The 12,178-nt window shown below is 54.5% G+C and overlaps 1 protein-coding gene across 3 annotated transcripts in view; it reads right to left on the reverse strand.

Annotated features, from left to right (window-relative positions):
• Window positions 1-1,489: 1,489 nt before the first annotated feature.
• PRDM10 (PR/SET domain 10) overlaps window positions 1,490-12,178 on the reverse strand; it is a 73,319-nt gene continuing 62,630 nt past the window's right edge. For all 3 annotated transcript variants that reach the window (XM_075328961.1, XM_075328959.1, XM_075328960.1), the window contains exons 12-23: window positions 10,975-11,202; window positions 8,984-9,331; window positions 8,742-8,897; window positions 7,770-7,949; window positions 7,568-7,678; window positions 6,732-6,932; window positions 6,402-6,533; window positions 6,151-6,321; window positions 5,934-6,065; window positions 5,689-5,839; window positions 3,394-3,494; window positions 1,490-2,970 (exon numbers count right to left, since the gene is read on the reverse strand). In XM_075328961.1, coding sequence (XP_075185076.1) covers window positions 2,779-2,970; window positions 3,394-3,494; window positions 5,689-5,839; window positions 5,934-6,065; window positions 6,151-6,321; window positions 6,402-6,533; window positions 6,732-6,932; window positions 7,568-7,678; window positions 7,770-7,949; window positions 8,742-8,897; window positions 8,984-9,331; window positions 10,975-11,202 — 2,103 coding nt within the window. In that variant the 3' untranslated portion in view covers window positions 1,490-2,778. The remainder of the gene's footprint in view (window positions 2,971-3,393; window positions 3,495-5,688; window positions 5,840-5,933; window positions 6,066-6,150; window positions 6,322-6,401; window positions 6,534-6,731; window positions 6,933-7,567; window positions 7,679-7,769; window positions 7,950-8,741; window positions 8,898-8,983; window positions 9,332-10,974; window positions 11,203-12,178) is intronic.

Raw genomic sequence — 12,178 nt, forward strand, 5'->3', positions numbered from 1 at the left:
TTTTTTTGCGGACCTACTGACAAGACCTACTTTCAATGTCTTTTGTGTAGGATCAGATGGCACATAGAACCAGTTCCATGTGGTTTCCGTCAGGTGCCCCTTAATTATGTGTCCTGCTCCCGCGCCAGCCCCGCAGCTGCTCGCATCTCCCCACACTGCAGTGTACGAGCAGCCGCGGGGATGACGAGCGCTGCCGTCAGGAGGTTAGTAAAGTTCATTACCTGCGGTGATGATGTCCTGCACTCCTGACGTCAGTGCTTGTCACTGACTTCTATGCCTACCGCGTTCTCAGATCATCTCTCGCGGGCGGCCCGAGACTGTGACTAGCGGTGACGTCATGGGCCGCTCCTTGCGATGCTTCGCTTGTGAACAAGGCGGGTATGGCACTCAGTGATGAGCGCTGACGTCACGAGTTCAGCGGAGTTCATCACTGCAGTAATGCACCTCGCAAACCTCCTGAAGTCAGCGCTCGTCATCCCCTGTGGTGACCTGGGCTGACCTCATGATGTTAGCTCAGGTCACTGCACTGCTCTCCCAGCCAGTGGGGAACATTCTGTTCTTCATTGACTGGGACAGCGAGTATGGATCGTCGTGGGACCCATTATTGGATGACGCTGGACCCAGATTTGTTTTTTGTTTTTTACAATAAATTGGTGAAAGAGGGAATGTGTTGGGGGGTGTTTTTTCAAATAAAAATTTGTTTTTTTTTTATTACTGACTGGGTTAGTGATGTCGGGTATCTGATAGATGCTGTGACATCACCACCTTGCTTCCAGGTGACATTACACATCTGGTATCAACCCCATATATTACCCCGATTGACACCGCACCAGGGCAATGGGATGAGCTGGGTAAAGTTCCGGGACTATCGCATCTAATGAATGCGGCAATTCCGACCGGCTGCTGGCTGATATTTTTAGGCTGGGGGGGCTCTCAATGACGTGGGTCTCCCCAGCCTGAGAATACCAGCCAGCAGCTGTGAGGCTTTATCTTGGCTGGTATCAAAATTGGGGGGGGGCACACACTGTTTTTTTTAATTATTTATTGTACTGTACGATATATACTCGCCCACCGGTGGCTGTGATTGGTTGCAGTCAGACAGCTATCACTCAGCGTGGGGGCGTGTCCGACTGTAAACAATCACAGATGAGGGGAGGAGTGAATACGTATGAACCTAATGAGTGGCCAACTCGGGAAGATCAAAGAGCTGCTGCGGCAGCAGTGTGACAGCCGTGCCGGTGATTGGTGAGTATGAAGCGCTTGCTCCTACCCCTTTGCCCCAGATTCTGTTCCCCATACACTTTATATGGGGACCTACATCTGGCCAGATACCCTGAACTGCATGTAACTCTCCTTCCGTTTTTTTTTTTGCGGTCCGCAAAAAATATGGAAGTCACACGGATGACACATGCACTGCAAAAACGGAACGGTCGTGTGACTGCACCCTTAAAGAGACAGCACAAATACAATGACTCCTTGAACTCATGCATGATGGAAAAGAACGTCTTTAATGCAGCAGGGTGGGGCCCAGGTAAAAATAAATACTTATAAATAGATGTGAAACCGCGCCGAGCAGACGGAAATCTTCCATCTCATCTGTTAAAATACATTCCTGTTTTCTACCTGGAGCACGGCGCCTCATCCAGGTAGAAAACGTTGTCTGCCGTCCTCCCTGCATCGGGACAGCCCCGCAGTGCGCCCGCACTTCACAGTATCTCGCACAATCATTCCGGGATTAGAAAATTATTGTACAGAAATAACGTCTCACGTTGGAGGCGGCGGGAGTGAGCAAACGGGAGGATTCATCTGCTCCCGATCAGCGCACAAGAGACGCCGAGGACTAGTCACATCGCCGCTGTCATCTCTTGTGGAGGCGGCGGGAGTGAGCAAACGGGAGGATTCATCTGTGCCCGATCAGCGCACAAGAGACGTCGAGGACTAGTTACATCGCCGCTGTCATCTCACGTGGAGGCGGCGGGAGCGAGCAGACGGGAGGATCTATCTGCTCCCGATCAGCGCACAAGAGACGCCGAGGACTAGTCACATCGCCGCTGTCATCTCACGTGGAGGCGGCGGGAGCGAGCAGACGGGAGGATTCATCTGTGCCCGATCAGCGCACAAGAGACGCCAAAGACTAGTCACATCGCCGCTGTCATCTCTTGTGGAGGCGGCGGGAGTGAGCCAACGGGAGGATCCATCTGCTCCCGATCAGCGCACAGGAGACGCTGAGGACTAGTCACATCGCCGCTGTCATCTCACGTGGAGGTGGCGGGAGCGAGCAGACGGGAGGATTGATCTGTGCCCGATCAGCGCACAAGAGACGCCGAGGACTAGTCACATCGCCGCTGTCATCTCACAAGGGCGATGTGGAAGTTCATGGAAAGGAGTCTAAAGTCCGAGGATAAACCCAGCGCTCCGCATCCTGCAAACCCTGCACATGTGATTCCAGTGAATCCCGAGGAGCAGACAATGCTGGAGACCGCACGGCCGAGGCCTCATTCCAGTCAGGTCTCACAGACGCTTATCCTTCTATGTGCACAGCCGAGGCCGGAGTACGTGGAATGAGAGAAGGCGAGGTGACACCAAGCCGGACAAGATTAAACCCTGCAGAACGGCTCACAGCTTCATGTGTACCAGTCATCGCTGCCAACGGGCACAGACCAGACCCTCCGGAGCAGCGAGCAACAGCACAAAGTATATACCAGAGGTCGTGCCTGAAATCTTGTCTTGTGAGCCGCCGCGGAGGCATCGCTGTAGTGGTCCATGTGCGGCCATAGTTCACGGTTTTCCAATGTGCATCTCGCTGCTGCCGTTCATATTGGTGGTGGTGGTGATGATGTACTGGGTGGTCTGAGACGAGTTAGCAGAGCTTTGCTCCATGTGGTCCGGGTTGCTGGTCACCTCCTCCGTTAGCGCGGTCGCCTTCTTCATCTCCAGGTCGCTCTGCCCGTCAGAGATAACGTAGTGGGTCTATAAGAGGAAGGAAGGACATGACGTCCGTCAGGAGGGAACCTGCCAGTCGACGTCTGCCGACCCAACCATGGCCGGCAGGAAACGCAGACATCTCCATTATCACAAATCTGTGTGTCTCTGAAACGCTGCAGCACGTCGGGGAAAGCATGCTCTACATGGGGGGCTGGCGACTAGTCATGGGGGTAAGCCCCCCGGCTTCTGCAGGACTCTCAGGATTATGTGGGTATAGGGAGGAATCGGGGGCTGAACTCCATGACTCGTCATCTCCAGCCCCCATGTAAAGCATGCCTTCCCTGGTGTGCAGCAGCGATTCAGACAGAATCATGCAGATTTGTGATAATGGAGCCGTCTGCAGTTCATGCTGCTCGTGCTCCGGCCAGCAGACGTTGTCTGACCAGACACCACCTGTATGAAACATACCTTCACTTGGCCGCTGTTCACCGGGGTCACAGGGGTGCCCACCGCCGCCTCCGTAATGACATACTGACCCTGAGGTAACGTCATCATCTGGATCTCAGAAGCTAAGATGTAAGAGAAAACCGCAAATTGAGTAACATGGACATGAAGTGTTTCCCCAACCACTGCGCCCTCTACACATCTATCGTCAGATGCCAGTGACATGAGGGTGGGTGACATCTACCGCGCTGCATGCTGCGCACTGAAGGAGTCCCCTCCGGGCATTGGCCAGCGGCATCAATCATGTCTTATACTGGCGCGTGGCATTCCTATAAACCCCTCCGGACTTATAATGGCATGTGGCATTCCTATAGACCCCTCTGGTATTATACTGGCGCATGGCATTCATTTATGCCCCTCCGGTCTTATACTGGCGCGTGGCATTAGTTTATGGCCCTCAGGTCTTATACTAGCGCGTGGCATTCATTTATGGCCCTCAGGTCTTATACTGCGCGTGGCATTAGTTTATGCCCCTCCAGTCTTATACTGGTGTGTGGTGTTCCTTTATATCCCTCAGGCCTTATACTGGCGCGTGGCATTTGTTTATGCCCCTCTGGTCTTATACTAGCGCGTGGCATTCGTTTATGGCCCTCAGGTCTTGTACTGGTGCGTGGCATTCGTTTATGGCCCTCAGGTCTTGTACTGGCGCGTGGCATTCGTTTATGGCCCTCAGGTCTTGTACTGGCACGTGGCATTTGTTTATGCCCCTCCGGTCTTGTACTGGCGCGTGGCATTTGTTTATGGCCCTCAGGTCTTGTACTGGCGTGTGGCATTTCTTTATGGCCCTCAGGTCTTATACTGGCGCGTGGCATTTGTTTATACCCCTCCGGTCTTATACTGGTGCGTGGCATTCGTTTATGGCCCTCAGGTCTTATACTAGCGCGTGGCATTTGTTTATGCCCCTCAGGTCTTGTACTGGCGCGTGGCATTTGTTTATACCCCTCCGGTCTTATACTAGCGCGTGGCATTCGTTTATGGCCCTCAGGTCTTATACTGACATGTGGCATTTGTTTATGCCCCTCAGGTCTTGTACTGGCGCGTGGCATTTGTTTATACCCCTCCGGTCTTATACTGGCGCGTGGCATTTGTTTATACCCCTCCGGTCTTATACTAGCGCGTGGCATTTGTTTATACCCCTCCGGTCTTATACTAGCGCGTGGCATTCGTTTATGGCCCTCAGGTCTTATACTAGCGCTTGGCATTTGTTTATACCCCTCCGGTCTTATACTGGCGCGTGGCATTCGTTTATGGCCCTCAGGTCTTTTACTGACACGTGGCATTTGTTTATACCCCTCCGGTCTTATACTAGCGCGTGGCATTTGTTTATGGCCCTCAGGTCTTATACTAGCGCGTGGCATTTGTTTATACCCCTCCGGTCTTATACTGACACGTGGCATTAGTTATGGCCCTCAGGTCTTGTACTGGCACGTGGCATTTGTTTATACCCCTCCGGTCTTATACTGACACGTTGCATTAGTTATGGCCCTCAGGTCTTGTACTGGCACGTGGCATTTGTTTATACCCCTCCGGTCTTATACTGGCACGTGGCATTCGTTTATGGCCCTCAGGTCTTATACTGGCGCGTGGCATTTGTTTATGCCCCTCAGGTCTTATACTGACACGTGGCATTAGTTATGGCCCTCAGATCTTATACTAGTGCGTGGCATTTGTTTATACCCCTCCGGTCTTATACTGACACGTGGCATTAGTTATGGCCCTCAGGTCTTGTACTGGCACGTGGCATTTGTTTATACCCCTCCGGTCTTATACTGGCACGTGGCATTCGTTTATGGCCCTCAGGTCTTATACTGGCGCGTGGCATTTGTTTATGCCCCTCCGGTCTTGTACTGGTGCGTGGCATTTGTTTATACCCCTCCGGTCTTATACTGACACGTGGCATTAGTTTATGGCCCTAAGGTCTTATACTGACACGTGGCATTTGTTTATACCCCTCCGTTCTTATACTGCCACGTGGCATTTGTTTATACCCCTCCGGTCTTATACTGACACGTGGCATTTGTTTATACCCCTCCGTTCTTATACTGCCACGTGGCATTTGTTTATACCCCTCCGGTCTTATACTGCCACGTGGCATTTGTTTATACCCCTCCGGTCTTATACTGGCGCATGGCAATCTTTTAGCTTCATCTGGTCAAACGTTCCCCATCAGAGAGGCAGATGATGTCAGAACTTAGCCCATTATCTGTGACCTAACAGCTGAACGTGGCTAAGAACCGCTTCATCTGTCGCCCGACTTACGGTAACCACGGAAGGAGTTCCATCCACCCGGGAGGTAGGCATGCTGCACTGTGGAGTTGGTCTGGGACTGGGAGGTCGGGGTCTGCAGCTGTGAAGGGCTGACATCCTGCTCGGCGTCCTGCGATGATGGACTGAGCGTCTGTGCTCCAACCTGAAAAGTAGCATCCAGCAACGTGGATACGGGAAGCTTGATCAGTATACAGCGTTATCAGGACAGCGTGACAGCTCCACAGTGCGGTCATCACCTGAGAGGAGGCCTGCGTGCCCGGCTCTGCCACCTGGATGTGCTGCACCTGGATGGCGTGCTGACTGTAGCCCTGCGATTCATGCAGCTGCCCCATATCCACAGTGGAATGGGTCTGGTGGGGCGACGGAGCCTGAGCAAGGCAGACAAAAACCATGGTGCACACATAGTGACAGAAACAAGACCCCCCAATAAATGGGACAAGGATGTGACCTTACCTGGGCAACCTGCACCACCTGTAGCTGTATGTGCTGCGGCTGCTGCATGCCGGCCGTGGCCTGCGACACTGGAATATACTGTATGCGCTGAAAGTCCCCCTGGGCAGTGCGGTACTCAGTGGTCAGCGTCTGCGACAGCTCAGTCATGGCCTGTGTCAGCAGATCTGTGGTCTGCCGGGAAGAAGGATCGTGACATTGCACAGCATTCATCGCTTCACACTGGTAACTCTACACGAGCGACCGCTACTCACCACCACAGTCTCTCCACTGCTGCCATCAGCGGTCAGCACAGCGGGGGCTGCGCTGATCATGGTGGTCTGTGTGCTGATGGGCAGCAGGGCAAACTCGGGATGTTTCTTCCGTATATGTTGAACCATCTTGGTCTAAAGAGAACAAGGAGCGAGATGTTTGTTCAGATTACGGAAGGAGCTGTATTACTGATGGGTAATATCCATGTGTGATCACAACTACCATCCTGGGGCTGTGAGGGGAGGCTGTAGAGCACAGTGTAGCCACTTGTGGCGCTATAACCCCAGCACCAGCCCCATAGCTCAGCCATGGAGGACACGGATCCCACTCACCTTACTGCTGTATTGCTTGGCACAGTGAGGGCAGCACACCGGGGGTGTTGCAATAGTCCCAGTCAGTTGGGTATGAGTACTCAACATGGGGTCCGGCTCTCCAGGCCCCGCAGGACGCAGCTTTCGGATGCTGGGAGGCAGTTCTGCTCCAGGGTGGTTCTTCAGGATGTGCGCTTTCCGCTTGCTGGCACTTTTGTAAACCTGTTCATTAGAAAAGAGCCCAGTCAGGAGGTCCTACTATCATGAAGAGGTAGCCTAGCCGAGCCCCGGAGACGAGCCGAGCCGAGCTCCGGAGACGAGACGAGCCAAGCCCCGGAGATGAGATGAGACGAGCCCCGGAGAAGAGACGAGACGAGCCCCGGAGACGAGACGATACGAGCCCCGGAGACGAGACGATACGAGCCCCGGAGACGAGACGATACGAGCCCCGGAGACGAGACGAGCCCCGGAAACGAGACGAGCCCCGGAGACGAGACGAGCCGAGCCCCGGAGACTAGACGACCGGAGCCCCGGAGACTAGACGAGCCGAGCCCCGGAGACTAGACGAGCCGAGCCCCGGAGACTAGACGAGCCGAGCCCCGGAGACTAGACGAGCCGAGCCTCGGAGACTAGACGAGCCAAGACCCGGAGACTAGACGAGCCAAGACCCGGAGACTAGACGAGCCGAGACCCGGAAACAAGACAAGCAGAGCCCCGGAGACGACATGAGTTGAGCCCCGGTGACGAGCTGAGACCCAAAGACGAGACCCCAAGAGGAGACAAGCCGAGACCCAGAGACAGGACCCCGAGAGGAGACCCTGAGACGTGGTATGCCGAGCCGAGACCCAAAGACTCACCTTCTCACAGTACTGACAATAGTAGTCACGGTTGGGTTTGATAATGGGCAATGTCAGCTCAGGAACTTCTTCTATCTTCATTTCTGGATGTCTCTTAGACAAATGATTGACCTGAGGGTAAAGGAGAACAGGTAAGACTTAATGATGTGACCTCTCTGAATACACAGGATTGCTTGGGATCGAGTTGTGGTGGGTCCCCTACCAACATGCCTCTTCTCCGGAAGCCCATCATACACACGCGACACTTGAACATAAAGCTTTCGTAGTCTGTTGAGGCGATGCGAGGCTTGAATGCCTTAGTGCGTCCTGTGCGGTCGGCCTTCTTGGCCTCTCTCTCGGGGTTGTGCATGCGCTGCATGTGTTCCCTCAGCTTGTCCTTTCTCTGAAATAACCACACATCTGCCATTAGTGTCAGCACAGTCTATGAGCGAGTATCCATGTGAGGCTGAGGCTTTGTCTGATCTGTAAAGTGACAGCTGAACGGTCGTCCTTCCAGGACGGGTGGAATTATCACGTACACTTATTATTGCTCACAGAGCAGCAGAAATCATCTACAAGTGCTAAGCTAAGGAGCGAACGAGACAAGTGTCAGGTGACAATGGGACAATCAAGATGACCCATCCGGAGCCTCGGAGGGTTTGGTCCTCTCTGCTGAATCCACATTGAGAAGTGTGTTCAGTGATGGCTGCTGGAGCACAGAGCAGGTGGGCAGGGATTGTGCCCCCCGTCTTATCCATTACCTGCTGGTTGAGAACGTGTGATGTCACCTCTCAATGCGGCGGTCATCGGACAGGAGAAAACCCTTTCAGTCGGGTCTTTCTGACAATCTCCTGGAATGTGTTTTCCAAAACATTAAATTCACAAGATCATTTTTCCCTGCACTCACTTGGGATTCCCCTTCTATCTAACCTCCGAGATGCCATGGACACTATTGAGTGCGGCATCTAAAGGGTGTAATGTTCAGGATTGGGGTCATCTCTGATTCGGGGCATTGCAGCAGCCTCAGCTGTATCACAGGGCTGTGACCTGCCGTGTACACAGCGAGCTGAGCTCCTGAGCATGACCCATGCGATCCCTGCCACAAGAGCAGATGGTGACAGTGGGAGCGCCCGTCTCAAATTATAAGAAACTGGACAGTAGCGTGGAGGAGCCTTGGGGGGCTCAGGGGTCTCACCTTGAACTGCTTGCCACACGTGGAGCAGAGGAAGTCTTTGCGGTCCGAGTGTCTGAGCATGTGCAGACGCAGCTTGTCCGGCCTGCAGAAGGCCTTATCACACTCTGTGCACTGGTAAATCTTCTCCGAGTGGAAGCTCCGCACGTGTTTCTTCACCTGACAATGCAGTCAGTCGTCAGTACCAGACAATCTGCTACTAGAATGTGCAGAAGATCTACAAACCAGAGACAATGGTGACTGACCTGAATAAAGTCGGAGAAGCGTTTTTTGCAGGTCGGGCAGCTGAAGCAGCCGTCCACTATGTGCACAGCCACGTGGTCTTTCAGGAGATCCAGGCGGTCAAAGGATTCTGTGCAGAAGATGCAGGAGTAGGTCTTCTGGTCCAGGTGGAACTTCATGTGGCTCTCCAGGGAGCTGGTGCTGATGAAGCCCTTGTTGCAGATGTCGCAGGTGAGGGGACAGTTGCCGTCGCGGCCGTGGAAGCGCAGGTGTTGGTCCAGCTTCTCCTTTTCCCTGAAGGCTTTCCCGCACTGCAGGCATTTGAATGGCCGGTAAGTCTTCCGAATAAACAGATGTTGTAGGGCTGCATTCTGCAAAAAAACATGAAACGATCAAATACTAAAGACGGAGCGGGAATACTGGTCCTGTAAAGAATGAGCGGTGGCAGGAGTGTGCATCATGGGGCCTGCCGCAGCAAATACAATGAGAAATGGTCATGATTTGCTGTCGCCGCCATCAAAAACAGCAGATGAAACGGTTCCAACCTACCTGCAGCTCCAGCTGACAGGTCAGCATGTGGAGAGAGAAAGACAGGTTACAGCCGTGCCCGGAGGCAGTGACAGGAGGTGTTAGCTGAGGGCCGGGGAGGAATGGGTACTGCCATTGTGGGAGCCATGACATGTAGTCTGCGATCTGACGACGGCCATGCTGAACTCATGAGATGTAGTCTGCGATCTGACGACGGCCATGCTGAACTCATGAGATGTAGTCTGCGATCTGACGACGGCCATGCTGAACTCATGAGATGTAGTCTGCGATCTGACGACGGTCATGCTGAACTCATGAGATGTAGTCTGCGATCTGACGACGGCCATGCTGAACTCATGAAGTGTAGTCTGCGATCTGACGACGGCCATGCTGAACTCATGAAGTGTAGTCTGCGATCTGACGACGGCCATGCTGAACTCATGACATGTAGTCTGCAATCTGACGACGGCCATGCTGAACTCATTGTACCTGCCCCCGTCAGATCACAAACGTTACCTAGTATGAGGCCTAGCAAGTGCCAGCGTGGGGCACTGGCCAGGAACTCCTCAGCGGACGGCCATGCTTAACTCATCACATGTGGTCACCGTCGCCTAGTGATGGCTGCCGACATCCAAATCAGGAATGCACACAGCAAAACCAAAATATCAAAATACGCCCCATCCATGGTGATGTGAGGACGCCCCGTCCATGGTGATGGGAGGACGCCCCGTCCATGGTGATGGGAGGACGCCCCGTCCATGGTGATGGGAGGACGCCCCGTCCATGGTGATGTGAGGACGCCCCGTCCATGGTGATGTGAGGACGCCCCGCCCATGGTGATGGGAGGATGCCCCGTCCATGGTGATGTGAGGACGCCCCGTCCATGGTGATGGGAGGACGCCCCGCCCATGGTGATGGGAGGACGCCCCGCCCATGGTGATGGGAGGACGCCCCGCCCATGGTGATGGGAGGACGCCCCGCCCATGGTGATGGGAGGACGCCCCGTCCATGGTGATGGGAGGACGCCCCGTCCATGGTGAAGGGAGGACGCCCCGTCCATGGTGATGTGAGGACGCCCCGCCCATGGTGATGTGAGGACGCCCCGCCCATGGTGATGTGAGGACGCCCCGCCCATGGTGATGGGAGGACGCCCCGCCCATGGTGATGGGAGGACGCCCCGCACATGGTGATGTGAGGATGCCCCGTCCATGGTGATGTGAGGACGCCCCGTCCATGGTGATGTGAGGACGCCCCGTCTGTGGTGAAGGCTCAGGAACGGCAGAGAACACTGACAGCGGCATCTAGAGCCAACGATCGGCTCCTCGTTGTACCACAGCTGTGGGGATCTACCGCGAGGGCTATGGATTCATAGGAGACCAGTATACAGAACACGTGACCGGATCATCGCGGGATCAAGGGATTACAAAATACAAGGAGAAAATAAGGAGACTTCAGGTGTGACATGAGTGTCGAGCTTTCTTCATACCCGGATGCGCTTGGCCCTCCGCATGTCCTCAGCCGTCAGGGAGCTCTGAGACGGGGCCTGCAGGGGCTGCACGGGCGGACCTGGCTGCAGAAGGTGGTCCTCTGTCTGGGGGTCCATAGTGCTCTGCGTTGTGGGGTCCAAGGAGAGCCCCGATTGGTCAAGGCCATTGATTGTGGACGAACTACTGTCCTCATACTGCGGCCGTTTATTCTGGAAGTGAAGAAGGTCCTAAAAGGAAAAAAAAAGAAAAATCTCGTAAACCGAGAACGACAACAAAAGTATTAATCTGGGGTCCTGTGCGATTTACAGCACAGTAATGGCCACAATTCACTAGAGAGGAGACAATCTGGGTGAGGAGTCCCGGTCCCCATCGTGCTGGCCGCACACCGACCTCTGCAGATCTGGATTACTGCCGGCCGCACACCGACCTCTGCAGATCTGGATTACTGCCGGCCACACACCGACCTCTGCAGATCTAGATTACTGCCAGCCGCACACCAACCTCTGCAGATCTGGATTACTGCCGGCCACACACCGACCTCTGCAGATCTAGATTACTGCCGGCCGCACACCGACCTCTGCAGATCTGGATTACTGCCGGCCACACACCGACCTCTGCAGATCTGGATTACTGCCGGCCACACACCGACCTCTGCAGATCTGGATTACTGCCAGCCACACACCGACCTCTGCAGATCTGGATTACTGCCGGCCACACACCGACCTCTGCAGATCTGGATTACTGCCGGCCACACACCGACCTCTGCAGATCTAGATTACTGCCGGCCGCACACCGACCTCTGCAGATCTGGATTACTGCCGGCCACACACCAACCTCTGCAGATCTGGATTACTGCCGGCCACACACCAACCTCTGCAGATCTGGATTACTGCCGGCCACACAAAGACCTCTGCAGATCTGGATTACTGCCGGCCGCACACCGACCTCTGCAGATCTGGATTACTGCCAGCCACACACCGACCTCTGCAGATCTGGATTACTGCCGGCCACACACCAACCTCTGCAGATCTGGATTACTGCCGGCCACACACCGACCTCTGCAGATCTAGATTACTGCCGGCCGCACGCCGACCTCTGCAGATCTGGATTACTGCCGGCCACACACCGACCTCTGCAGATCTGGATTACTGCCAGCCGCACACCAACCTCTGCAGATCTGGATTACTGCCGGCCACACACCGA

This window comes from Anomaloglossus baeobatrachus, chromosome 11 (genome assembly GCF_048569485.1).
Source record: "Anomaloglossus baeobatrachus isolate aAnoBae1 chromosome 11, aAnoBae1.hap1, whole genome shotgun sequence".
Classification (NCBI taxonomy): domain Eukaryota; kingdom Metazoa; phylum Chordata; class Amphibia; order Anura; family Aromobatidae; genus Anomaloglossus; species Anomaloglossus baeobatrachus.